Source organism: Monosiga brevicollis, genomic scaffold (genome assembly GCF_000002865.3).
Source record: "Monosiga brevicollis MX1 MONBRscaffold_13 genomic scaffold, whole genome shotgun sequence".
Taxonomy (NCBI): domain Eukaryota; class Choanoflagellata; order Craspedida; family Salpingoecidae; genus Monosiga; species Monosiga brevicollis.
In genome coordinates this window covers 335,098-358,480 of record NW_001865050.1, presented here as the reverse complement: position 1 = coordinate 358,480, position 23,383 = coordinate 335,098, and the positions used below count along the sequence as shown (strand labels likewise).

Here is a 23,383-nt window from a genome sequence, read left to right as displayed (position 1 = left end):
TAGAGGATCCCCCTACAACACTCATTCTGTGGATTGCATTTCCATTTGTCAATAACTTTTTAGTGGGCTTTGATGTGCTCCGGTCTGCATTTGGTGCATCTCCTGAATGTTGCCTGTCCAGTGCTCCGTCATATTCACACGGGCAAGGACGAGCCATGCGTTCAGTTGATTCTTGAGCGCGCGCTGCCGGTTCGTGCGCGTTTCTCCTCAGCTCTGTTCACACTCTCTTTCAATCTGCCTCGGATATCAAAGTGCAGATGCCATCTCCCGACTCATCGGCTGCCTTACGCTTCTTCGTTTGGCCATTTGTCTTCTAGTGCGTTCGTCACTTCATGGACGAGATGCCCGATATGGCCCATGACATCTTGTACTCCCATGGCAAGCGAAGCAACTCGCTGCAGCTGGCCTTGCACAAGTTTGCTGACACAGACCTGGCGTTGTACCTGATTCAATGCTTGCTGAAAAAGATCAACGACCGTCCCGTTGGCGAGCGCGCCAGTACTTCGCGCTCGCCCAACACTCCTCGAAGTGACGAGGATGATGGCGGCGACGATGAGGAAGAAGAGAAGGGCAACCCTGGAACGACAGGGGCCGGGAAGAAACAGAGCTCGCAGAAGTCTGCAGCCGACAAGCGGTCTCAAGCTCGCAATTTGTTGAAGCAAGCTACCGTTGACCTGCGAAACAACAACTTTGGCTCTCCAGCGCTGCTCGCCCTCTTGGGCACGGTCACATCCACCGGAGAGCCTGCCAACTCGCAGCCTGCTGACGTCTGCGTAAGTAGTGCTCCGGTCCATGGCTAGAAAGTTTTGCGATTCCACTTTGTGTAGTTTCCGCAAGTTGCACTATGCCCTCATCTCTACTTTCGTCTTTCCATGCATCTGTGTCATCCCCTCTCTCCTCCCCCGCCTCTCTCTCTCTCTTTCTCTATCGGTAGATGGTGCTGAGCACGCTGCTGGCGCGTCGCGGCACCATGGCCAAAATCCGAGCCACCGACGCAACCCTGCTGCTCAACGGTCTTTCACCTGATAAGACCAAAGGCCCATCACCATCCCACGCAGGTACCGCGACTCAGCCTCGGCAAAGCAGCAAGACCCGGCCCAAGGCTCGCAGTGCGAGCCAAGGCACGACGACGTCAAAGCGAGCCAAGCAGCGAGACAATCGCTAGGCAGAGTTGCACCATGACGCGCTTGCCCTCGTGCAGCGTTGTTAAACCGCGTGCGCTGTTGATCTGCACTCCTGGCCAATCGGCTTTGACCGTATTCTTCTTTTTCCATGGCCGACCTAGCTGTATTTTAATCTTTTGCACTCCCTGCAAACTTTGGACTTTTGTGTTTTCTGTGGATCACAAATGTTGTTTCAAAAGAGCGTCGGCGTCACTAATTTTTTTTTTTTTTTGGCTGGCCCGCGATGCCGTTGGCCTGCTTGTTGCCATTTACCCTTGTGCTGCGCTATTTTCTGACGCGTAGGGTTGAACTTGCGCGTGTCTCGTGAAAAACCGTTGTGCGCCTGCATTTTGATTGACCTGTTTTTTGTTTTTTTTTGTTTTTTTTCCCGTCCGTTGATCGGGCTCATGTTAACATGACAGGGTATGAACCCAAGATGGCCGGTCTGTGAGACTTGGCCGTGTTTGTAGTCGCGTTATTTCGGTCGGCCTTGATTGATAAAGAGAGTTGAAACACGCGCTTTTGCCTATTGCTGTGTCGCGCTGCGACCGTTGCGCCTGAACGCGTGTAATGGTGTTCACTAGTTATGGGCGCGCTGCCTCATTGAGAGGATGCGTCTTTTGGAAGAAAGGGGCTGAAATTAGCACAGCCTTCCTCGTTTGCCACATCACTCTGCTGGCAGTGGCCCAATTGGAGTTGCGACGATCAGAGTGTGTTGTATCTTTCCACGTGCTCAAGCAACCAGATTTCAAACTCTTGATGCAAGCGCGTCTAAAAGGGACAATGACCCAAAGGAAGGCAATGAAAATAAGAATCTAGGCCGTCTAAAGAAGGGGGGGGGGGATGCCAATGCGGTGCCAATACCTTGGCTCCCTGCAGCAAGTGCTGAAGATGCTCAATCTTGCGTTTGTGGGACTTGAGTTGCACCAACCCTTCCTTGTATCTGCTCAAGCAGCACCCATGGAAACGATGAGGCCAAAGCAGCACACAGAGCACACCAAGCTGGGGAGGAGGGAAAAGCACGTCGCACGCGTCATTTTGTTCGTCGATTTGCGAACGCAGAGCTGCGTCCGTTGGATCATCTTGCCAAGCATCCTCGCCGGCCTCGAGCATCGTAGGAACCATGCGAAGGCGATGACGCTCCAATTCGCTTTTCAGCGAGGAGAGTCTCTGTCTACAAGATAACGTCCCCGTAAGGCGACCCCCAAACAAAAACGCGTGCCACTCGATGTATAGGCTAGATTCTTACTTGATGGAGTGAACTCGTTGCCCCAAGGTCTTGGCCTCGGCGTAAAGCGCTTGGAGTTCGCTCTTTTTAGCCTCCAGGACTGGCATTTCCTGTATCGTGTTTGAGAAGTGCGCATGAGCTGGAGCCATGATCGAACCGGGACCAACACATCACGAGGCTTGGAATGTTTTAGCAAAGATGCAAACCGAATATTGGCGCCGAAAATCGTCATAAGCCAATTGACGTTGGGCGTCGGACAAGTCGGGCGGAGGCGGCGCGGGTTGAGTGCGGGTTGGCTCCATTTGAGGTTGGGATGCGGTGGCTGGGTTGGGGTCCATTCGCGGAGTCGCAGCCCGAGATGTGACGTCGTCTCTACTACGCTCTGCACGCGCTTTTTGGAGTTTGGCGGCAAGGATGGCAACTTCATGGTCCCGCTGCCGCAAAAGTGCCTGGAGTTCAGCCACCTCGGCGGGCCAACGATCGTGTGCCTCTTTGTCTGTACCCGTTCCTTGACGCGTGCCTGTGTGCTCAGATCCATTTTCCAGTACAATACGCTAAACGGAGCAAACCAAGCATGAGGTTACACACACACACACACACACACACACACACACACACACACACACACAGGGAGGAATCAAGACCTTGAGATAGGCAAAGCAATACGCAGTTTTTCGAGGGTCGGCCATTCCCAAGTCGGCATCGACAGATGGATCTCGTAGATAGGAATCGATAGCTGCTTGACATCTGGTGGAGGCGGGTGGAAGACTGCCTGAGACCAGCTGTGTTCGGCGAATCGAAGGGAGCCTGGGTCTGATTCAAGGGGAATTAAGCGAGGGTCACGTACTCGGCCTGTTCCGAATCAGTGAGAGGCTCATCGATAACATGCCCCGTGGCCGTGGCCAGCTCTTCCTTGAGGCGTGCCACCTCCTTGCGTAGCTTGGCGATAATGAGCTGTGGATCTATTGCCCTCATCAACCAGATTAGATCCCAATTCACAAATAGGCGGTGCGCTTGTAAGGCCATAGGAGTTGAGATTGGAGTTGAAAGTAGAGGGAAGAAGCACACGCACCGGTTTCCTCATTGAGGCGAGCATCATTCTTCACCAAAGCAACGCGTTGAGCAAAGCGACAGGTAGAGATGGTTTCCTGGGGGTTTTCCGATCGAATGTTGGGATTCGAATGAGATGGGGCGTTTGGTCTTAGCAAGCGCACACGCACGGAGACAACCGGCCTCGGGTCAGACACCATTGGCTTGACCAGTGGTAACAATTTGCGACACGACTTGGCCAAAAAAAAAAGGTCATGATGACGCACATCAACGTTTCTCTCCTCCGCTGACATGGTTGCAATCATAGTGGTCTTGCAGTTGCCACCCAGGCTATCGCGCAGCACTGAGGTCATCATCGAGTTGCGATACGGGATGTGGCTTCGCTGCCGCTCGGAGAGGGCCACAATGACCTGAGATAATATGGTATGCAAAGCGAGCACACATGAAGGGGAAGGGTGCCACGAGTATGAGTCGCTGCCAAAGGTACATACTGCGAGCGACATCAACGCCTACCTGCTCCAGATAATGCAGAGACAAGTTAATGTATTTGGCTTCAGTTAGGAGCATGCCGTTCACATTGGACTTCTTGATGCGTTCTGAAGTGTTTTCGAAAGCGCCGCAAGAACAAGAAGTCAAAAAAAAAAAAAACCAAGAGCAAAAGCACGAAACATGGGGCAGGCGGTCTTCCGTATCTCCAGCCCGAAGCGCGTCCAGAAAGGGTGACTTGAACAGACCTGAACCAGCCAGATCGACGAGATGCAGCTTGGCTTTGCGCAAGACGGCCGAGCCCGGTTCACGAGCAGAGATGTGAACCGTAAATATGCAGTGTGAGCGTGTCGAGGCCATGTTCATGGGTGTTTCGGCCATCATGCGATTGGTGTCACCCAGGAAAAGGGCATTGAGGGCGTCCTCTTCGCTGTTGACGGGGTTGAGCGAGAGATTACGAAGATGCACGCCCCCAGTACCATCTTCCATGAGCGTGACCTAGGGCACACAGAAGCGCACAAAAGACACATGTCCAGGAGGCGTGCCACTTGAGTGCAAGACTCGTGCCCAAGTTTGGCGCGAAAGCTGATAGACATGGCAGGCCTGTGAGCCAAGCACCAGAGATACCTTACCTTGGGAAGGTCCTCCATATTCTTGATGTCGTGGCGAGGGTCCAGAAGGTCATAGCCACTTTCATTGTAAATCTCCAGGTATGAAACATGGGTCGAGAACAGCGTATCTGGGTGCTATCGGAATGGGCAAGCATCAGACTCGGGGGGTGTGCGCTTCGTCGTTATGGTTAGCCCTTGGAACATCAGCATACCTCGGCATAGTGCTGAAAGAGATAGGAGAGGGTACGGGGAATGATGCCACGATCCTCGTAGCGATCTGGCCCGCCAGTAATGGTAAAAGTCTTGCCAGTACCTGAAAAGCCCTCCCACCCGAGAGAGGAAGCGTGAGCGGGAGTTCATCCTCGCATGCCGAGCTCGTTACAAGGTGTGAACCAACCAGTCTGGCCGTATGCAAAGATCGTGCCGTTGTAGCCTTCCAATGCACTGTTGAAACGCATGAAGGTTCAGATTCCATCCGTCGTGAGCGGAGGGGGTTGGTCGGCAGAGCTACATCTGGTTTGGATCATCGCAGCGCGGCCATCTGGACGAACGCTTCAAACAAAGCTAACCATACCTGTCGACGACGGGGCGCGCTACACGATCAAAGACCGTGCTCTGCGCCACGTCACGAGGAAAGACGTGCGCAAACTGGAAGCGGTAGTCTTCACGCCGATTGTTGATTTCGCCCACCTACGCAGCAACGGGTCGAGGGTCTCGCATGAGGAGCCAGCTGTGCATCGGCGCCAATCTGAGCCTGCACGTCGCGATATACCTCAAGATGCTTGGGGATGTGCATAGTCAAAATAGAGTCTTGTCGTTCAGGGTCATGGTCCACCTGCAACCCCTGAAACGGCTTGTCACAGGGCTTGACGCGGCCAAACACCACAATGCCCTGGGGGCCCGCCGAGCCCTTTGGCATCTTGTACGGATGGTCAGCCTCCTGGCGCACACTTGGGTCTATTGACCTTCCGCACTTCTTGGGCCTTTTTCTGCCCCGATTCCCGGGCTATCCCAGCAGATAGATGCCTCTGAAGACCGGCACGACCACCAGCGCCACACCACTCGCACCCGAGCGTGCCCCAGCGCCAGCGCCACCCAAGTTCACAAGTTCTTGTGTTTCTTCACCAAAAAAAAAAAAGAAAAAAATTTGGATTTGGTTCGCTTGGGAACGTGTGTCTTTTGATATACTTTATAATTTGGATGACAATTTGTGCGTGCTTGCATGAAGTGGCGCTGGTATGCGGGGGAGCGGACAGGGGTGGGCGACGGGCGGACGGGGGGGAGGGGCAGAGTGCTTGCTGTCGTGGGGAGCTTGTGTTGGAGTTAGGGGCGTCGTGGATCTGGTTGTTGTGGCTTGTCCTTGAAGTGAACGTTGAGCGAGAAGATATTATCAAAGAGCCCGGGGCACAGCTGATGTGGTAAGGGGGACTTGGTGCTTCGATGCTTCATTTTCTCCACGCCTGCGTCGTTGGCCACGTCCCTTGCCTTGACTTGGCTGTTTGATTGCAGTTCTGCGTGGCAAACGCTCGAAGATGAATCGTGGCAATGGGCCACCCGCACAGCCGGTGGTACAGCACGATGATGCACGCAACTTGGAGCACCGACTGGCTGGCCGTGTCGATGAAATGTGTGTTACGCTTCTCTTGTCTTTTGCCTGTTGTCCTTGTGCCTAGGCGGACTTGTCTTGCTTGCCTCACCTGTGTGTACACATGCAGGCTAGGGCAAAGGCTACCTGAAAACGCTGGAGCACGGTTGGATGCACAAGAGCTTGAGCTGGCCGAGCTTCGTCAGCTCGTGCAAACTCAACAAGAGGCCATCGCTCGCTTGACAGAGCAGCAAGATGGCCTACAGAGCGATGCTCAGGATCAACGCGAAGACCTTTTACAGCGACTCCAACACGAGGTGAGGCGCGACTGGTAGCATCGAGACCTGTTGACGACTTGGGCATGAGTATCATGCCTGACAACGCTAAGCCCTGGATCAACCCATGATGGTGTAGGTTCAAGAGATGAAGGAGAGCATGGCCAGTCTAAATCAGACTACGCGCATCACAGCCGAGGTCATGCTCGAGCAAGCCACTACGTCTGCTGCCGAACAGATTCAGCATAAACAAGGCCCTCTTGTCGCTCGAATCGAGGCTTTGGAAAAGGCAAGTCTTGTTTGTTGGACGACGACAGGTTTTGTCTGCTTCTTGTTGACAAAGCCCGTGGCCATCCTATGTTTCCCGCGTCTACTCGACGATCAAGAGGAACTCGCTACACGCCTCGTTTAAGCTTGACGTTGATCCATCCAAACTGACCAATATTTACGGTCTCCATAGCTGCTAACCGAGTATCAGCAGACCCTTTCCAGTCGTCTCAAGAAGCACCGCACAGAAACCGCCTCGATGCTGGAGAAGACCAAGCAGACATCCAAGACTCACAAGGAGGACACGATGCAAGAGTTGGCCCGCTTTACGGCCCAGCTGGAGGCGACTACCAACCAGGTCTCTGAATTGCAGAGCAGCATGCAGGAAATCTCCAATCAGTTTACCATTGCACGCGCTGCCGTTCCCATTCCAGCTACCAGCCCAGCGCCAGCGGCAACTCCACCACCAGCGGCAGGCACTGCCGAGCCAGGGGCGGCCGTCAATGCTGCCGCGTCCAGCCCGGCTTCTGGATGGAGCGAAACGGCCGATCCGGCCATGATGCAGTCCGTCATGCACTTGACCCAACGCCTGCACAGCATGCAGCAGGAGCTCGTCGCTGCAGCTCAAAACTCGTACCGCAATCACCAGCTCATCGATCTGCATCAAAAGCAGTTTAACGAGCTCTATCACCACCTTCAGACAGACTTTTCCAAGCGAGTGCAAGAGGTGCGACAAGCGCAGGTCACGCACCAAGAGGGTGTTTCCCTGGCCTTGGATCGCATTGGGGATCAGAACACGCTGGCGATTGAGCTTATGAAGCAAGACATTTCAAATATTGAGCGCGTTATTGACGTTGTCAAGCAAGATGTTGAGGGCCAGATTGACAAGGTGTTGAGCAAGGCCAAGCTTCACGATGACCGCTTCGAGGCACTGGGGACTTCGAACCACGCTTGCTTGCGTCGTCTCGAAGATATCCAATTGCAGCAACGGCGCGATACCGATGAAGTCAAGCGTCGCATCCAAAGCACCAAGGATGGTTTGATGAAGAGCATGACTGATGAGCGACATCGCCAATTCCACGACTTTGACAAGCTGCGCCGTCGGTACCTGAAGGATGGTTCGTGGAGCGTGTGCCAGGGCAAACTCGAGTCGATCGGCAAAAGTGAGGATGCTTGGTTTGCTCGCTTTTTTGACTCACGATGCGTGTCGGCTTTTGGGGACGATATACAGCTGAAGTCAACCGAGACATATTCAAGATGATGCAGATTGAGTTTTTCCAACCCATGTTCAAAAGGTACGCCGCTCCGCTCATGCAGGCGCGTTGTTTCTTCATAATCCTATTTTGGTCGAATTTCTGTTTGTTTTTCGCGTATTTATTGCAACCGTGGGGCTCCTCTTACGCGAACGGCGATGTGTGGACGACACAATCACGATGCGATAGGCTGCAAAAGGTTGAGGCGCGTCCCAGCTACGTCATGGCTCGCCGTTGAAGTACCCGGACAAGAACACACATGGTGTTGTCTGGCATTCGCATATCAATCACGAATCAGACTGGAACGAAGGATCGTGGCTAGTTTTAGAGGTGGACATTGAGAACGAATTTTTGTCCATAGCGCCACCCTCTCTCTCTTGCCATGGTGAAAAGTAAGTATCAAAGGCTGGTCGATCTCGGGACCAGACAGGGATATCAAAGTTGCTCGATGCCAGGATCGGCACCCCACGTCAATTAAACAAACATTGAACCAAACATTTAAACAAGCATGGCTGCCAAAACTTTAAAACATGGTCGTCTGCGTCCAGAAGGCAGCCCGGAGCCCGCCGGGCATGATTGACCAACGGTGCACACAAAAAACGCTGTCAAGTCAAGGTGTCTAGTCCTTCATGTAGATGCGGCGGGCAATATCGTCCACGAGCCAATCGATGCCCTCGAGCAACGATTCGCCCGTGACGGCAGAGCACCCCTGCACTCGATAATGGTGTGATGATAGGGCGTCCAGCTTCATTTGCTGTAGTTTTGTGGGCGGGGCAGCACCGGCCAGGGAGTGAGAATGCCGTCTGTCCCGAGCAAGGACGTCGTCTGCTTGCCTACTTGGACGAACCTCGGCAATTTCGCTGACGGGAAACGCGCCGGGTAGATCTTGCTTGTTGGCAAATATCAGCACCGAGGCACCGGCCAAACGCTGTGACAGCAGGGCGCAGTGTTGGATGGCACATTGCAAGTCATAGGGGAAGGGAGGGTTTGTCGGTCGGCCGAGACCGCCATGGAACGCACCTCTTCGCTGAGCAATTTGAAGAGCTCCTCACGGCCTTCTTCCCAGCGCCGGCGGTCCGTGGAGTCGATCACCTAGAGTAGCGAGCAATATTCGATAAGACTCTAGAACCAATGTTACAAACGTCGTCCCCGGGCCATCAGCCATCGCACCCCAGGGCCAAACGTACCCAGATAATACCGTCGGTGGCTTCAAAGTAGTTGCGCCAATAAGTGCGCAGCGACTTTTGACCACCGACATCCCAAAAATTGAGTTCATAACTATGATGAAGCATGAGGGCCCGGTGGACATGAAAAGGCGGGCGTGGAAAGGCCAGGTATGACAGGGGTGGTGGCGATATTTCGGGCCAAGTGCCTGTCACGGCACTGTGGCTTGCAGGTCGTACCCGTCATGGTGAATGGTCTGGATATTAAAGCCCAAGGTCGGCATGATCTCATCAATGTCCTTGCCGTTGAACTTTCTCAGAATGGTCGTCTTACCAGCGTTGTCCAAGCCCCTGCGCCCAGGTTCAGAAGGAGCGACACGTCCGCCAGATAAGGGATGCACACGACATCTGACGGCCCCAGCAAAGTAGCACTGGGCTGCACGTACAAGATGAGCACGCGCATCTCGCCCTCCTTGGCCTTGAGCTTTTTCAGCATGGTCGCAAGACCCATGGTGCCGGCTATCTAAATCCAACCCGTCAACACCAGCACAACGACCATCCAAAACACAATCCCTTCCCCCCCCGCCTCACCCCGTCCCAAAGTTCCAGCCGCCGAGGGAATACCCAAGTCCACCACCGTCCCAACTGCCCCAACGGTCTGCCTGCTCCTCGTAATGGCCCCCAAGAGCCAAAGCCAGCAAATTCGCCAAAATCAGTCTCTCTCTCTCTCTCTCTCTCACACACACAACTTGACGACCTAAAAGTCTGACAACAACTTGTCAGACGGAATTGTCATCCAAAAAATCGCTTACCGCGTGACAAATCTCTCTCTTTTCTGGTTTTTACAACAACAGTTGGTAGCGAACATTTAATCAATGGTTCATGTAGTAGATAACCGACTTTGTGTTGGATTATTAAGCTATCACAGGGAGGTTTATGTGACGTTTACCAAGGATTCCGCAGCTTCTACTGTCAAGTGCTGTTTCTTCCTCTTAAATTCTGACATTCTTACCACCCGACCGAAGCATGCACACTCTCTACACACACACTGAGTTTGCGTTCATTTTCTCTCTCTCTCTCTCTCTCGGTCTCTCTCTCTCTCTCTCTCTCGGGCGTGTGGTGTGTCAGAGAGGGTCACACCATGGCGGCGCTTCGTACTTTGGGCTTGTATAGCCGTTCGGCAGTGGCCTCGCAGCTGGTCCTGCGTCAAACTCTGGCCAGTTCGGCCCGCTGGAGCATGACCAAGGCTCATGTCATTACCGACGATGATGGGTCTTCCGTGACCCCGCTTGAGGTGCGTTTCTTCTGTTCGCGCCCTCCCACCATCGAACCAGTCTTGCCCCAGTTAGTTGTGACTTTGTGTCTCACGGCGTGACCCCCCTTCCTCTATCCTTCCCCCCCCTTCCTCTTCCTTTCCCCCCTCTCTCTCTGCGCCGCTCACCCACAGGAGCACCTGCACCGCCACGATGATATCCACCAGCGCCTGGAAACCGCACGCCAGTGGGCTGAGGTTGGCGGTGGTTCGGCTGCCGTGGAGAAGCGCCACGAAAAGGTATGCACTCCAGCTCATCCCACAAGTGCCGTGACTTGATCCGGCTGATGTACCCGTCAACGCTCATGTTATGCTGGATGTTCGTTGGCTGCCTCGCTTACAGGGCAAGCTGACCGCCCGCGAGCGCATTCACCTCCTCCTCGACCCCAACTCCTTTCGCGAGTATGACATGCTTATGGAGCACCGCTGCACCGACTTTGGCATGGACAAGAAGAAGGTGGGCCTCCGCCATGCCTCTCCACGAGTTGATATTCATCCCCTTCCATCACCCTTATTCTTCCCCGCGTATTTTGCCTCTTTCTTCACCTGTGTGCGCCCCCCTCACCGCCCACCCCCCCCTCCCTTCTAGTTCCCGGGTGATGGCGTGATCACTGGCACCGGCCGCATCAACGGCCGTCGCGTCTTTGTCTTCTCCCAAGACTTTACCGTCCTTGGCGGCTCCCTTGGTGACACTCATGCCAAGAAAATCTGCAAGGTTCGTGTCTCTTTTTGTCTTGTTCCGCGACTTCGACTCAGTTCCCCCGACAAGCCTTCGAAATGATTCTGCACACCTGCACCCCCGCACACCTGCTCCCCCCAACATACCCACACCCGCTCGCACCACTCAACTTTCTTGCGGTGGCGCTGGACATTAGATCATGGACAAGGCCATGGAACTTGGTGCCCCCGTCATTGGTCTCAACGACTCGGGTGGTGCCCGCATTCAGGAGGGCATTGATGCTTTGGCCGGCTACGCCGACATCTTCCAGCGCAACGTCATGTCGTCGGGTGTCATTCCCCAAATCTCCGTCATCATGGGCCCCTGCGCCGGCGGTGCCGTCTACAGCCCCGCCCTCACAGACTTTACCTTCATGGTCCGCGTAAGTCAGCTCCCACATGCGCGCCCAATCTGACATGACCCTTGGCGTGGACCCCGGACCCTGGACCCCGGACCCCGAAAGGCGCACTGCACTCAACCCAATCACCTTCTCTTCGCCCAATCACCTTCTCTTCGTTCCTTGACGCATGCCATCTCATCACCTGCTGGCGATATCGCACACCCCACAGGACTCGTCCTACTTGTATGTCACTGGCCCCGATGTGGTCAAGCAAGTAACCAACGAAGACGTGACTCACGACGAGCTTGGTGGTGCTTCGGTGCACACCGTCAAGTCAGGTCCGTTCTTCCCAGACAGCAGCTTGCAATATTCACCATCCACCCCCACTGAGCCTTCCGTGTACTGCCCTTGATGCCATTGTGTTACTGTCATTAGGTGTGGCGCACTGCGCGTACGATAACGACGTCGAAGCCTTGGCGGCTGTGCGTGATCTTGTCGGCTTTATGCCCTCAAGCAACAAAGAAAAGGTCCCCTCCATTGTGTCCAACGACTGGGCGGGTACGTGCGGCAAAAGCTTGGCCGAGGATGACCATGGTAGGTGGTGCTCTCACTTGTGCTCTGACTCTGGATTTGAACCTCATTGACAGATCGCCAAGAGCCCTCGCTCGAGACGGTGGTGCCCAAGGATCCCTTCAAGGCGTACGACATGAAGGAGGTCATCACCAAGCTCGTTGACAGCGGCCGCTTTTTTGAAATCCAACCTGACCACGCAAAGAACATTATCATTGGCTTTGGTCGCTTTGACGGCCGCTCCGTCGGCATTGTCGCCAACCAGCCCAAGGCTGCCTCTGGTACCCTTGATATTAACGCTAGCGTCAAGGCTGCCCGCTTTGTGCGCTTCTGCGACGCCTTTAACGTGCCCCTTGTGACGCTGGTCGATGTGCCTGGCTTCCTCCCTGGTACCGCTCAGGTCAGACCGCATTTGGTGTCTTCTCCTTGCAGACCCTCCTATCGACAGGGAAACGAGCCTATTCACACGGCAGGACACCATAGTGCCATTCAACTCACGGGCTTTGTTTGTCTTATTGGTTTGACAGGAGTACGGTGGCATCATCCGCCATGGTGCCAAGCTGCTGTACGCGTACGCCGAGGCAACCGTCCCCAAGATCACCATCATTACTCGCAAGGCCTACGGTGGTGCTTACGATGTCATGAGCTCAAAGCACCTGCGCGGCGACATCAACTATGCTTGGCCCCAAGCCGAGGTGGCCGTCATGGGCGCCAAGGGCGCCACCGCCATCATTTACCGTCGCGAGAAGGACCCTGAGGTATGAAGCACCGCTCGGCGCAGAATCTGATCACGGTCGTTCATCTGCGTCATCGTGTACGATGTGCCATTTTCTTCTTCTGATTCCTCTGTCCATGCCTGATTCTCATGGTTGTTCCCCTCCTCAGGCTCTCAAGGAGCGCGAACGCGAGTACACGGAAACCTTCACCAACCCCTTCCCCGCTGCTCGCCGTGGCTTCGTGGATGACATCATTGACCCTGCCACCACGCGGTACGGCCGCCGTCGCCATCGCATGAGCAAGTCTTGTCCCTGATTGCTGCTCACCTCACCCTCTTCTCATGTAGCCAACGCATCTGCGAGGATCTCGAACTTCTGGAGAACAAGTCCATTAGCAATCCCGCCAAGAAGCACGGCAACATTCCTCTTTGAGGACTCGCTGTAGAATACCAAGCATGTCTGCCGACCCTTCTGTTTTTTTTTTTTTTTGTTGGCTGTTCTCGACTCGACTTTCCCTCGATGCCACACTTGCCTCAGCCCGACTCCGCACTCGCCATGGCCTTAGGCTCAAGGAGGGTTACTTGGATGGGGTGACATGATTGTTGTACGCGCAAAATCGATTCATTCTTGAAAAAAGCAAATCTTGGTCAAGCATATCACATTGCAGGCGTCCCGAGGCCGTCGATACGGCTTTAACAATGAACTTGGCGCAAAAAGCAGGAGATCAAGCAGCGTTGCAATCATGAAATGTCTTGGTCAGAGCGTGCGTGTCGTTGAGAAGCATGTAACTGAGCAACTGTGCAAAGCGGTCACGGTCAACTTGAACACTGATCGTTTCCAACTGTGATAGGTCAGCTTTGGCTGCCCCCAACAGCTGGAGCGCCTTGATGCTGCTGTTCTCAAAAACCTGCAGCGAATCTGTGACAATGAATTTCACAGTTCGCACAAATTGGGGGCGAGATGGTGTCCTAGAGCAGGTGGCTAGGACTCGGTCCAATCCTTGCGCCTGCAGTTCAGAGCCAAGACGTGCGGACCGCGATTTGCGGCAATTGAAGCAATGCTCCATGCACATCGATGCATCTGAATTCGTTTGACCGTAGGTGCAACTGTTGTTGCACAGCTTGCAACGCTCTCCCTTTGCATGAACGTCTTTCGAGGCATACCCATGGTCGAGCCAGCCCCTTGGGAACTTAGCACGCAGGCGACAAAGTTCGCAAGGAGATAGCTCTTCATCGTCGGCTTTCCACTCGATTGATGATGGAATCATATTTTTTTTTTTGCCATGCCAGAGATCGTCGCGCAATGCAAACAGGTGGGTGGCCACACGAGTAATGCCCAACTCCAAGCCGTCAAATCGCTGAGCCACTGCGCCCACGGGCTCATGCATTACAGCCCCGAGTGCCTCGACAAACGCTTGAGTGGTTTCCATGTACACGATGTTGCCTGTCTTGGCGTTTCGAAGCAACTCCACAAAGATGGGCTCACGAAACGTGTCGTGCGTCATCCCGTCCGTCCCCAAGTCAAAACAGTCTGGTGAGAATGCCATTTTTGACGATGAAGAAAAATGCCGAAACTGACATGTGAGAAGAGTTATGCTTGCACACCTTTTTCTCACAAGAACGACTTCTACCGTCGGACTGATAAGAGACCTCATTCATAGTCGTAAATTGACGAACCAAAAACTTTTCTCACAAGAAAACATTTGGTCGGACTCATTTCTCGCAAGCGTCATCCTCACGAAAAAACCTTCGGACTGAGAAAGCGGTTTTTTGAGGGAAGGATTAGCAAAAAGACTCGACAGGCAGCCTCCTGTCTCATTCACAGCCTAATACGAAACGGGAGGGACGGGCGCGCAGCCGAACAAGTGTCGCTTATGAAATAGATTCTTATATTCTCACCAAGCGCAGTCTCTCATTGGGCTGTATCGGGAAAACAACCAGCGTCCGTGGCCCGGGTTAATTGCTGCTCGATGCTCGCGGTAGCCACCTCCAAACTGGCTTCTGCCGCCTCAAGCTCAGTTTGCTGTTTAAGACAGTCGGATAGCTGATCGGCCAGCGACGAGGCACGACTCGCGGTCAAGGCCGCATGTAACTGCGAGGCTAGGGCTAAAAGCCGCGTTGACAGCATCTGGGCCGAGTGCTGTGTTGCAAGCGCTTCGGTCAAGGCCTCTTGTAATGCAGTCCAGGCCGTGTCACTGCGTCCTGCACATGCATTGGCATTTGACAGCACCTCTGCAAAGTAGCAACGGTTGGCGGTGAGGGATTAGACTACAGGCCACAAACGGAAGTGCCATGACAAGTGGTGTGTTAGCAGAGAGACTTACGCGCGAGCATCGCTGAGGTGTGGGTGTGGTCAGCGGCCAAAGAGCGTTCGGTAGCTCGCACCTGCTCGCCCAGTACATGTCGTGTGGTGTTTTGCACGGCTTCGTTGTCCAGCAGAGTTGCCGTCTGCTGGCTGAGGGCGTCCACCGTGTCGCTGAGGGCCGGCACCAGAGTCGTCTTGAGTGCCAGCTCATGGCGCGAGAAGTTGGCCGTCTGATCCAGGGCAGAGAGGCGCGAAGCCAACGTTGCGGCTTCGTGTGTGGTGGATCGAGCTCGGGACAGGGTTTTGTTGGCCAAATCCCGGACAATCTGCGCGTCTTGGGCGAGCGCACTGACACTGCCATTGATGGCAGCGAGCGTGGCGACAGCCGCGTGCAACTGCTGGGCAGCAGCCTCGGCACGTGTGAAGAAGGTGCTGGCGTCGACCGTAATCACCTGCTCGAGTATCTCCTGATGCGCCACAAGAACGCGAGCGGATTCAGTAACCATCAGAGCCCCAAGACGCGCGACGAGCTCGTGCTGACTGGCGTTGAGGCCCGTGGCCACAGAATGCACTATCAGCTGACGTTGGTTGAGTCCAAGGACTTGGCCCTGCTGCGTCTGAAGCGCTTGCTGGAGTGAAGCTAGCTCTGCGTGCAGGGTGAGTGCCTCATCGCTCATAGCCGTAGCTGTCTGGCTGTGGTTCAGGGCGGTTTGGGTCAGCGCCCGCGCAAGGGCATGCGCAAATCCCACGCGCTCGGTATGGTTGCTGACGCGCGCTACAAGCAAACTCACGCGATCGTGCAAGGTTGAAGCTACGGCTTGGAGGTCTCGCACGAGTGTCGAGGCGTTGGCAATGGCACGTGTTAGCTGTGTCTGCTCTGCCGGGAAGACGGCAAGGGCGGCATGCAGCTCTGCAGTGGTGCTTGTTTGCGTGGCTGCGCTGGCAGCCAGTTGATCAAGCTGGTTGGCATACACCTGCAAGCTGTCCAGATGTTGCTGCTCGGTAGCATGACGATCGTGAATGTGGGCAGCCAAAGAAGTGCGTCGGCCCAAGTCACAAGTGATATTGTGGTCCTTGACCGGTTGACAATCTGTAACGGCCACCGCCTCTGTGAAACTAGCGCGGTGGATCTGGGCGCCATCGAGAGTGAGGTGTGCAAGGCACCCAAACCAACCCTCCACGGGCTCATCAGCGTCAATGCCCAAATCAGGCCAGGGCACGTGGGCATGGCCCAAATCCGTGCTGTGAGTACCTCCCACATGAATGGTCCCGCGCCAGGCCTTGGCAGCACTGCAGTCGGCAGGACGTGGGACAACAGTTGCATTGCCGTTGACGACCAGAAGGATGTGTGACGTGTTGCGGTGCAGCCGTACGAGGTTCAGGCCTTCAGGCATGATCGAGGCATCGCGGAGCTGGTAGGCGCTGGCGCTAGCCTCGGCGGTGTTGGCGGTGCAGGGCCACTGCACGAGTATCTGTTGGCGTTGCCAGAGCCAGACCTGGACATCGCCATCATCGGCCTCGAGGCGGAGAAGAAGCTCAAGACCAGCAGAGCTGCTGCTGCTGCTCCCGGTGGCGTCTGCATACCAGCTGAGGTAAATGTCATTGTTGCGCTCGCCGAGCTCGAGCTCAAGCAAGGCGTAGCTCCGTCCTCGAAAGGCACCAAGGGTGCTGGGCTGCGAGTCTGCGGTGCTGGTGGTCTTGTTGCAAAGCCGTTGCCATAGAGCCTGAGAGAGGTCTGAGAGGCGGACTAGGGCTGCAGTCTGGCCAGTGATAAGGCTGTCCAGGCTCTGAAGCGTATTGGTCAGCTCTGCGGTATTATTGTAGGCGGTCATGGCGGCGGTCAATTCAACGTTGGCGTCAAGCAAAAGTTCATTTGCCAGCATCACGGTACGGGAAATATTGTTGTGTGCAGTCCAGGCGGCAACGCTGGCGTTGGCAATGGCGTGCGCGTCGGCCACATCTTCAAGGATGCTGTGCAAGTCTGCAAGGGAGGCACCATCTCGCGCTTCGTCCAGGCTGTGGTGGTAGCGGTGCAAAGCAGCGTGCAGCGCTTGGGTGGCGTTGGTGCGGGGACTTCGCTGCTGGAAACAGGCGTCTTGATTTGCGCAAGAAGCCAGAAGTTGCGGCAAGAACACAACCAGAAGAGCGAGGCGCAAAAGATTGCCCTGTTGCACTTGGCGGGAGAGCACAGCCATTCTTGAACACGGCCCACGCGCTGCACCGTGGGCGAACATGGAGAATGGCAGGGCACCCCGATCGAGCAAAAAAAAAAAAAAAAAAAAAAGCAGCAGCAGCAGCAGCAGCCTAAACGCCCAATTGCCTGCATGCAGACAACAACAAGGGGCTTCAAATAAAGTGTATATGAAGATACACTTTGATCAAATGAAGGTCTAGTGTGCTGATTTTCACACTTTCTTACACACACACACACACACACACACACACACGCACACACACAGAGTCAAGTACACGCGCTCACTTACCACACACACACAGAGAGCTCTGGGCTTCTGTACCAGGGGGGAGTCGGTGAACAAGACTGTGTGGCCTGTCTTTGCTGGTTGGGCTGGCTGGGTGTGTGCGTGTTGGAACGGTTTGTAGGTAGCGTAGACGGCGGGTGGAGGGGCGCACTGCCTAGCTGCCACCGGTATCATGAGCAACAAAACCAAGATCATCTCGTCCTTCTCCATGTACATTGCTGCGGGAAAAGCAGCGCCCGCTCCACCGCTGGGTCCGGCCCTCGGCCAGGTGTGTTGTCTGGCACCAGCATCTGGTCCAAACCCCGACCGTATCTACCAGAAGTTTCGTTCCTTTTGGGCCCTCTTGTGTCCTTTGCTGAGAAGAGGCTCGGTCGAGAAGGAAGCTCGCCTGACCGTTCAGACTCGGGGAGGGCTGCACCGCGCTTGGCCTCAATGCGACACTCACTCGCGACGGTGGGCCTGGTACTGGATTTGGCCGTGTAGCGTGGTATCAACATCATGGAGTTTTGCAAACAGTTTAACGAGCGCACCAAGGACTTTAAGCAGGGCGTGCCTATTCCGACCAAAGTGCAGCTCAAGGCAGGTCACGCGCAGGCGCTTTCGCTGGCTCACCGTGCGGTGCATCTCAATTTTCGTTGCTCATGGTTTTATGCATGTTCTCTTGCATGGGCTTGCGCGCGCAGGGTGACCGCACCTTCACCATGCGCACAGGCATGCCGCCCAACTCGTATTTCATCAAAGAGGCCGCAGGCGTGACCAAGGGCGCTCAAAAGCCAGGTCAGTCCTTTGTGGCACGACCATGGGATCTGGTTCTGCATGGGGCGGAAGGAGAGGGGGAGCTTGCAAAGTTTTGAGAGCCGTATGGTGGCTCGTCGTTCTCACGCTGCGGACCCCGGTGTTGACAACTGATGGCGCACAGGTCGCGAGACGGTGGGCAAGGTTTCGCTCAAGCAGATTTTTGAGATTGCACAGGTCAAACAACAGGTGTGTAACCTGTGCCTGCAAGACTGTACTCTGCTACGTGCCGTGTTGCTGGTTCTACTTGCCTTTCGATTTGTTCCCCATGCGGTTTCTGTATATCTCAAGGCGCTTTTCTCTCTCTCTCTCTCTCTCTCTCTCTCTCTCTCTCTCTCTCTCTCTCTCTGTGTCTCTGTCTGTCTTCCTTCCTGACTAGGATGCCAAGTTCCGGAACACGAGTCTGGAGTCGGTGTGCAAATGCCTCATTGGCTCGTGCCGCTCCATGGGAATCCGAGTTGTCAAGGATTAGGGTGATCATTCGCTTTCCCTCCCATCAAGCGCCTGAACTGCCGCATCTGCGCATCTGCGCCTTGTTGCACTTTCGTTTTTTTTTTCCCCCCTTTTTGCACAGAAGTTCTGTCCTGAATTTTTGAGTCCGCGTCAAGGCCTTACCACTGCCGTTGGGAACCGCCCTTTCCTGCGCTCGTTCCTTACCGATCAACCACGTCTCCTGTGGACCGGTCCTTGTCTGGCGGACCCGCCATCGTGTTTCAGAACTTCCTGGCACCCCCGAGAACCCATCACATGCGAAGGCAGTGACCACTTTTACACTCAAAGTTGAAAATTTAATTTCCGAGAAATACATTCTGATGCTTTTCGTCATGGGTTCCACACACACGTAACACAACATGAAGGGGCGGACACACTGACAACTGGTAACATGCTGTTTGTAGTAATGTGTGTGGCGTGGTCTTACACTGTTTGTCCATGGGACGGTAAGCATGACCTGTCCTGAGGACCACGTCCCCATACATATGTGTCAGATAGAACATTGTACCCTTACAGGTTTAATCACACTTGTGGGTCAGGCTGAGCTTTTTGACGTGAAATCCATGGCATCTGTATCAAAATTATGACCTTATGCTGTTTTGTTAACCTAATAAGAGAAAATTTATGACGGTACTTTACAGGTTAATGAAGCAGATGTTGATCACAAGGGCTCACAGGGGGGCGGAACTTTGTGCGCAATTTCTCTCTCTCTCTCTCTGTGTGTCGTCAAAGGTAACTGCGGTCAATGGCAAATGGCAGCGGGTGGTCTCGGGTGCTTTTCCTCGATACCCTCGATACCGATGGCGCTGATACCGTTGCTGGTTGCGCCTTCTGTTGTTGGGCTTGGGGTGGTGTTTTTGTTCCTTGTCTCTCGGTCGTTCGTCGGCGTTCGAAAGAGAGCTGTCCTTGACGGTGGCGCCGGCTGGGTTGACCTGACCGTCTTGCTCAATCCATTTCTCGTCTCCTTCTGGGCGGACGCTGCTTCCTCCTCTGCCAGCCTTGTTTGTCTTCTTTCCCTGGCTTTCCTCATGGATCTTCTTTGCACTCGTTTTTTTTTTATCATCATCTCCTCGAGTCTTTCTCGGCTGTGCCATTTTTTTTTTTCCCCTTGGTAACCATTCTTCGCCGAGAGCCCCAAAGCCTCAACTCATCATCACTTGATCTCTCCGTCCGGATTTTAGACGTCAGAGAACGGTTCAAGATGTTCAAGAGCACGACTGCTGCTGCCGCCGTGCTGCTGGCATTGGCGCTGGCCTCTGTCGTGACAGGCCAGATTACCTGTGACAATGGTAACACACCAGTGGACGTCAATTTTGAGGTCGACTACGATGTTTACGTCGAGGGCAACCAGGTCAAGTACTGGGGCAAGAGCGGTGCGTTGATTGACGTTTTCTGCTTCGCAACGACTTGCACTCTTTCTCCGTCCGCCTTCCGCCCGCCTTCCGTCCGCCCTCCACTCATTCTGTGCCCTGCTGCTCCTCTGACTGACTCGTTTGCAGGTACCAACTGGACGCAAGATGATATCAATCAGGACCGGTTGCTTGACGTCTTCTTCCGGGGCGCCATTGTGGCCGTCGTCTTTGGCCTCCTCTTCTTTCTTGGCATTTTGTGCTGGGCCATGTGCCGGTTCGTGCCACCCCGTGTCTTTTGCGTGGCCGGTTGTCAAATCCTTAAACACTCCTCAGCTCATTTGGCACATTGTTCCGCTTAGCTGCTGTTGCTGCCGCCAGAAGTGCCGCCTCCACGAAGTCTCCGCCACCTGCCAGATTGTTCTGCTAGTCCTGGTTATCCGTACGTTGTGTGCACTGTCATCGATCAAGCACGGCGCATGCCCGAAGCACTCTCATCATCGCGTACGGGTCTTGGCTTGCCATAGTCATGGTTGTCATCGCCATCATCTTTGTTGGCGTGGGTCTCGGCGCTGATAAGAAGCAATCCGATGGTACGGAATTTCTTCTGCACCCAAGCTGTCCTCTTGCGCCAGCCACCATGCTCAGCCACCCTCTTGTCACTTTGTGTGACTGTCCGTTGATGCCTCACGCCTCTTTCGTCTGAATTATTCATCTTGCTGTAGCCATGACTGGCATTCCCGAGGTCGTCCAACTCTTTGGTATGTATACCTTGTCGCAACTTTGTCCTCCTTCCATGTCTGCACATAGATTTGACACGCCTCACTCCTGCAGCTCGAACTTGCCAGCTCATGAAGCCGTTTGTGTATTCTCGTGCCGCAGCTGACATCCCGGATGAAATTTACAACGCCTCGGTGCCCTTGTTTGATCTTGTTGAAGAAACCATCGACACCATTGAAAACAATGACGGCCTCCAAGCTGCTGGTGTCGATGCCGACGATCTCAGACAGATTCGCGACGCCCTTGAAAGCATCCGCGAAGAAGCCAGCAGCTTTGATGCTTCAGAGCTGACCAAGTCGTTTGATGATGATTTGCAAGACTACGACAAGTCCCGCTCACGATTCCTTCGTGCCGTCCTCGGCGTCTTGTGCGCCTTTGTCGTCTTGACGGCTATTTTTGCCCTGTGGAACGCCAAGGGTCCCGACACGTGCCGCCCGGCCGCCACCGGCGCTTGCAAGCCCATCACATGTATCATCTCATCCTTGACCCTCCTTCTCGTCCTTATCCTCTGGATCGTGGCCGCCGTCTTCATCTAGTACGTCCCTGGGCATACGCATCATGCCTTTTGTATACACATGCGTGCCGATACACACTCCCGCATCATCAATACAATACAAGCCTAAGCTGCGCATGCCTCTGTCCGTGCCTTGCTGACGGTATCGGGCCATGTGATTTTCTCGCTTGCTTGCCATATGGCATGCAGCGTTGCCCAGCTTTCCAGCGACTTTTGCATTGACGCGGACGTCCACGTCATGCAGCTGGCCGAGTTTGATGCTTCTGCAGACGGCGACATTGGTGTCTATTACATCACCTGCGATCAGGATGAAACCCTTCGCTCGTGCAACAATCCCTTTCAAGGCGATATGAATAGCATCCTTGAGGCGCTTGAGGATTTCGGCACAACTGTGAATGACATTGACTGTTCCGGTGCAGCTCCCTATGTCGCGGAGTGTGAGGTACGCAATCGTTTGCCAGCGATGCGCCTTTGTCTGTCTTTCCCATTGTTGCCTCACCCTTGACTATACATCTTTGTCTCCGACGAACAGAGCGGCAAGCAAGAATTGATCAACGCTTACAACGAGCTCAACAACATCACCACCACCTTTGTCGATGCTGTTCTAGGCTGCGGTCTTTTCAACGAGCGGTGCGGCTCGACACGCCTGTCACTGTGTGCATCACAAACACGTCTTTCTCATGTCCTTCTCTCGTCTTGCTCGCTTGAAACATTGCAGCTACCAAGCGGTGGTCATTTTGCTGTGCAACGATTTTGCCGGTTCTATCGGTTCCACCACTCAAGTCCTTCTTGGCTTTGCCGTCATCTTCTCTCTCACTGAGATCTTCGCTCGCCTGCTCTCGGTACGATTTTTTTATCTCGCTCTTGCTCGCTCTCTTGGCCATGCTCACTTTGCGGCCTGTTGATAACCTGGCAGGATACATTCGAGGAGCAGTATGGTGATCTTGAGGCTGGCAGCAAGGCAGTCTAATCCCTTCCTGATTCAGTGATCTTTCAATCTTTTTTTCTTGCTAAACGCGCTGTATTCTTTCCTTCTGTTGTTTCTTCTCCCCATTCCATGTTGTGTACACCCTCCCCAGCTGCGGGCCGCGACTACTGTCAAGTTGGCTGGCTGCTGGCTTGACAACAGTCGCGTTGATTGGCCCACCGCTCTGGAACCTTGTGTCATCCGTTTTTGGGTCCCTTAGTTGTGATCCCACGCACTCATGCACGTCACCGCACTTTGTCCGGGAGCTTTGATTGGTCGTGTCTAGAGTTGTGTTCATCGAGTTGACTGTGCTTGTTCTGAATTGATCTACTCAATAGACGAGTGCCGCTTAGGCTTTTGAACAAAGTGAACGATGTTGTTAGCATCGAAATGGGCAGGACTAGACGTTTACGACGTGCATTCGCACACACGACGGCACCCGGTATCCGGAACCTTGCGCTGATAAATATAACCGTTTTTGCACGATGCGGCACATGTCGCTTCGTCAGCCACTTTGGGTGGGCAGCACACGCAGGCCTAGGAAGTTATGTGAAAAACAGCACTTTATGAGCACTGATGCAACTCTGACACTCTGGCTTGTTATTTTCTTTTTAGGTACACACGCACCTGAGGGCAGTAGTTGCGCTTGGTATTGCCATCAGGATAGTACACATACTTGGGCAAATCGGGCAAATTCTTCTTGCAGAACCGCCGACAAGCCCTCTTGCTGGCCATAAGCCCAACTCCATCGCGGCACAGAGGATCGCCGCCATCGTCGTCGTCATCGGCTTCACCAGCCGCATCATCATCTGAATTGCCTTGATCAGCTGGGGTCGGGTATTTGAGGCATTTCAGTTGCACCATTGGATCAGCCACCCAGGGACTCGCGTAGACCTCAATGTGCGCAGTCGAATCCTCGGGTCGAGCCACGGCCGATTCCATCCGCCCAAACCAAGCGCCTGTTT

At 54.3% G+C, this 23,383-nt stretch overlaps 8 protein-coding genes across 8 annotated transcripts in view; 4 read left to right on the top strand and 4 right to left on the bottom strand.

Annotated features, from left to right (window-relative positions):
- The window catches only part of MONBRDRAFT_32762 (uncharacterized protein), a gene marked incomplete at its 5' end in the record, with an annotated part of 5,292 nt that extends 3,619 nt beyond the window's left edge, over positions 1 to 1,673 (top strand). Inside the window, 3 exons of the mRNA XM_001746636.1 lie at positions 64 to 189; positions 318 to 773; positions 935 to 1,673. Coding sequence (XP_001746688.1) covers positions 64 to 189; positions 318 to 773; positions 935 to 1,165 — 813 coding nt within the window. The 3' untranslated portion in view covers positions 1,166 to 1,673. The remainder of the gene's footprint in view (positions 1 to 63; positions 190 to 317; positions 774 to 934) is intronic.
- Positions 1,674 to 1,868: 195 nt separating this feature from the next.
- Positions 1,869 to 5,457, bottom strand: MONBRDRAFT_26175 (uncharacterized protein; the record flags this gene model as incomplete). The annotated part of the gene is made up of 15 exons (XM_001746509.1): positions 1,869 to 1,934; positions 2,028 to 2,106; positions 2,194 to 2,337; positions 2,413 to 2,501; positions 2,598 to 2,945; positions 2,976 to 3,138; positions 3,239 to 3,353; positions 3,464 to 3,851; positions 3,955 to 4,037; positions 4,176 to 4,425; positions 4,560 to 4,673; positions 4,751 to 4,851; positions 4,936 to 4,982; positions 5,113 to 5,228; positions 5,311 to 5,457. The coding sequence occupies 15 exons, from the start codon at positions 5,455 to 5,457 to the stop codon at positions 1,869 to 1,871; spliced, it is 2,250 nt and encodes a 749-aa protein (XP_001746561.1).
- Positions 5,458 to 6,070: 613 nt separating this feature from the next.
- Positions 6,071 to 8,156, top strand: MONBRDRAFT_26174 (uncharacterized protein; the record flags this gene model as incomplete). The annotated part of the gene is made up of 6 exons (XM_001746635.1): positions 6,071 to 6,165; positions 6,254 to 6,440; positions 6,538 to 6,696; positions 6,859 to 7,783; positions 7,897 to 7,960; positions 8,108 to 8,156. The coding sequence occupies 6 exons, from the start codon at positions 6,071 to 6,073 to the stop codon at positions 8,154 to 8,156; spliced, it is 1,479 nt and encodes a 492-aa protein (XP_001746687.1).
- A 381-nt stretch (positions 8,157 to 8,537) lies between these two features.
- On the bottom strand, positions 8,538 to 9,592 carry MONBRDRAFT_8937 (uncharacterized protein; the record flags this gene model as incomplete). The annotated part of the gene is made up of 6 exons (XM_001746508.1): positions 8,538 to 8,672; positions 8,766 to 8,846; positions 8,939 to 9,010; positions 9,106 to 9,196; positions 9,322 to 9,432; positions 9,528 to 9,592. 6 exons carry the CDS (start codon positions 9,590 to 9,592, stop codon positions 8,538 to 8,540), a joined length of 555 nt encoding a protein of 184 aa, XP_001746560.1.
- A 589-nt stretch (positions 9,593 to 10,181) lies between these two features.
- On the top strand, positions 10,182 to 13,367 carry MONBRDRAFT_37408 (uncharacterized protein). Its single transcript, XM_001746634.1, has 11 exons — positions 10,182 to 10,375; positions 10,529 to 10,633; positions 10,737 to 10,850; positions 10,983 to 11,108; positions 11,269 to 11,493; positions 11,681 to 11,789; positions 11,887 to 12,009; positions 12,099 to 12,421; positions 12,549 to 12,779; positions 12,907 to 13,010; positions 13,085 to 13,367. The coding sequence occupies exons 1-11, from the start codon at positions 10,223 to 10,225 to the stop codon at positions 13,167 to 13,169; spliced, it is 1,698 nt and encodes a 565-aa protein (XP_001746686.1). The 5' UTR covers positions 10,182 to 10,222; the 3' UTR covers positions 13,170 to 13,367.
- On the bottom strand, positions 13,344 to 14,288 carry MONBRDRAFT_37407 (uncharacterized protein). The gene has a single exon (XM_001746507.1). The coding sequence runs from the start codon at positions 14,281 to 14,283 to the stop codon at positions 13,462 to 13,464; it is 822 nt and encodes a 273-aa protein (XP_001746559.1). The 5' UTR covers positions 14,284 to 14,288; the 3' UTR covers positions 13,344 to 13,461.
- Positions 14,289 to 19,987: 5,699 nt separating this feature from the next.
- Positions 19,988 to 22,757, top strand: MONBRDRAFT_32759 (uncharacterized protein). Its single transcript, XM_001746633.1, has 10 exons — positions 19,988 to 20,181; positions 20,308 to 20,434; positions 20,520 to 20,599; positions 20,685 to 20,750; positions 20,883 to 20,918; positions 21,040 to 21,472; positions 21,641 to 21,893; positions 21,984 to 22,081; positions 22,170 to 22,293; positions 22,368 to 22,757. The coding sequence occupies exons 1-10, from the start codon at positions 20,010 to 20,012 to the stop codon at positions 22,419 to 22,421; spliced, it is 1,443 nt and encodes a 480-aa protein (XP_001746685.1). The 5' UTR covers positions 19,988 to 20,009; the 3' UTR covers positions 22,422 to 22,757.
- A 69-nt stretch (positions 22,758 to 22,826) lies between these two features.
- The window catches only part of MONBRDRAFT_8932 (uncharacterized protein), a gene marked incomplete at both ends in the record, with an annotated part of 2,476 nt that continues 1,919 nt past the window's right edge, over positions 22,827 to 23,383 (bottom strand). Inside the window, 2 exons of the mRNA XM_001746506.1 lie at positions 22,827 to 22,955; positions 23,046 to 23,383. The exon at positions 23,046 to 23,383 is cut by the window's right edge and continues 143 nt beyond it. Coding sequence (XP_001746558.1) covers positions 22,827 to 22,955; positions 23,046 to 23,383 — 467 coding nt within the window. The remainder of the gene's footprint in view (positions 22,956 to 23,045) is intronic.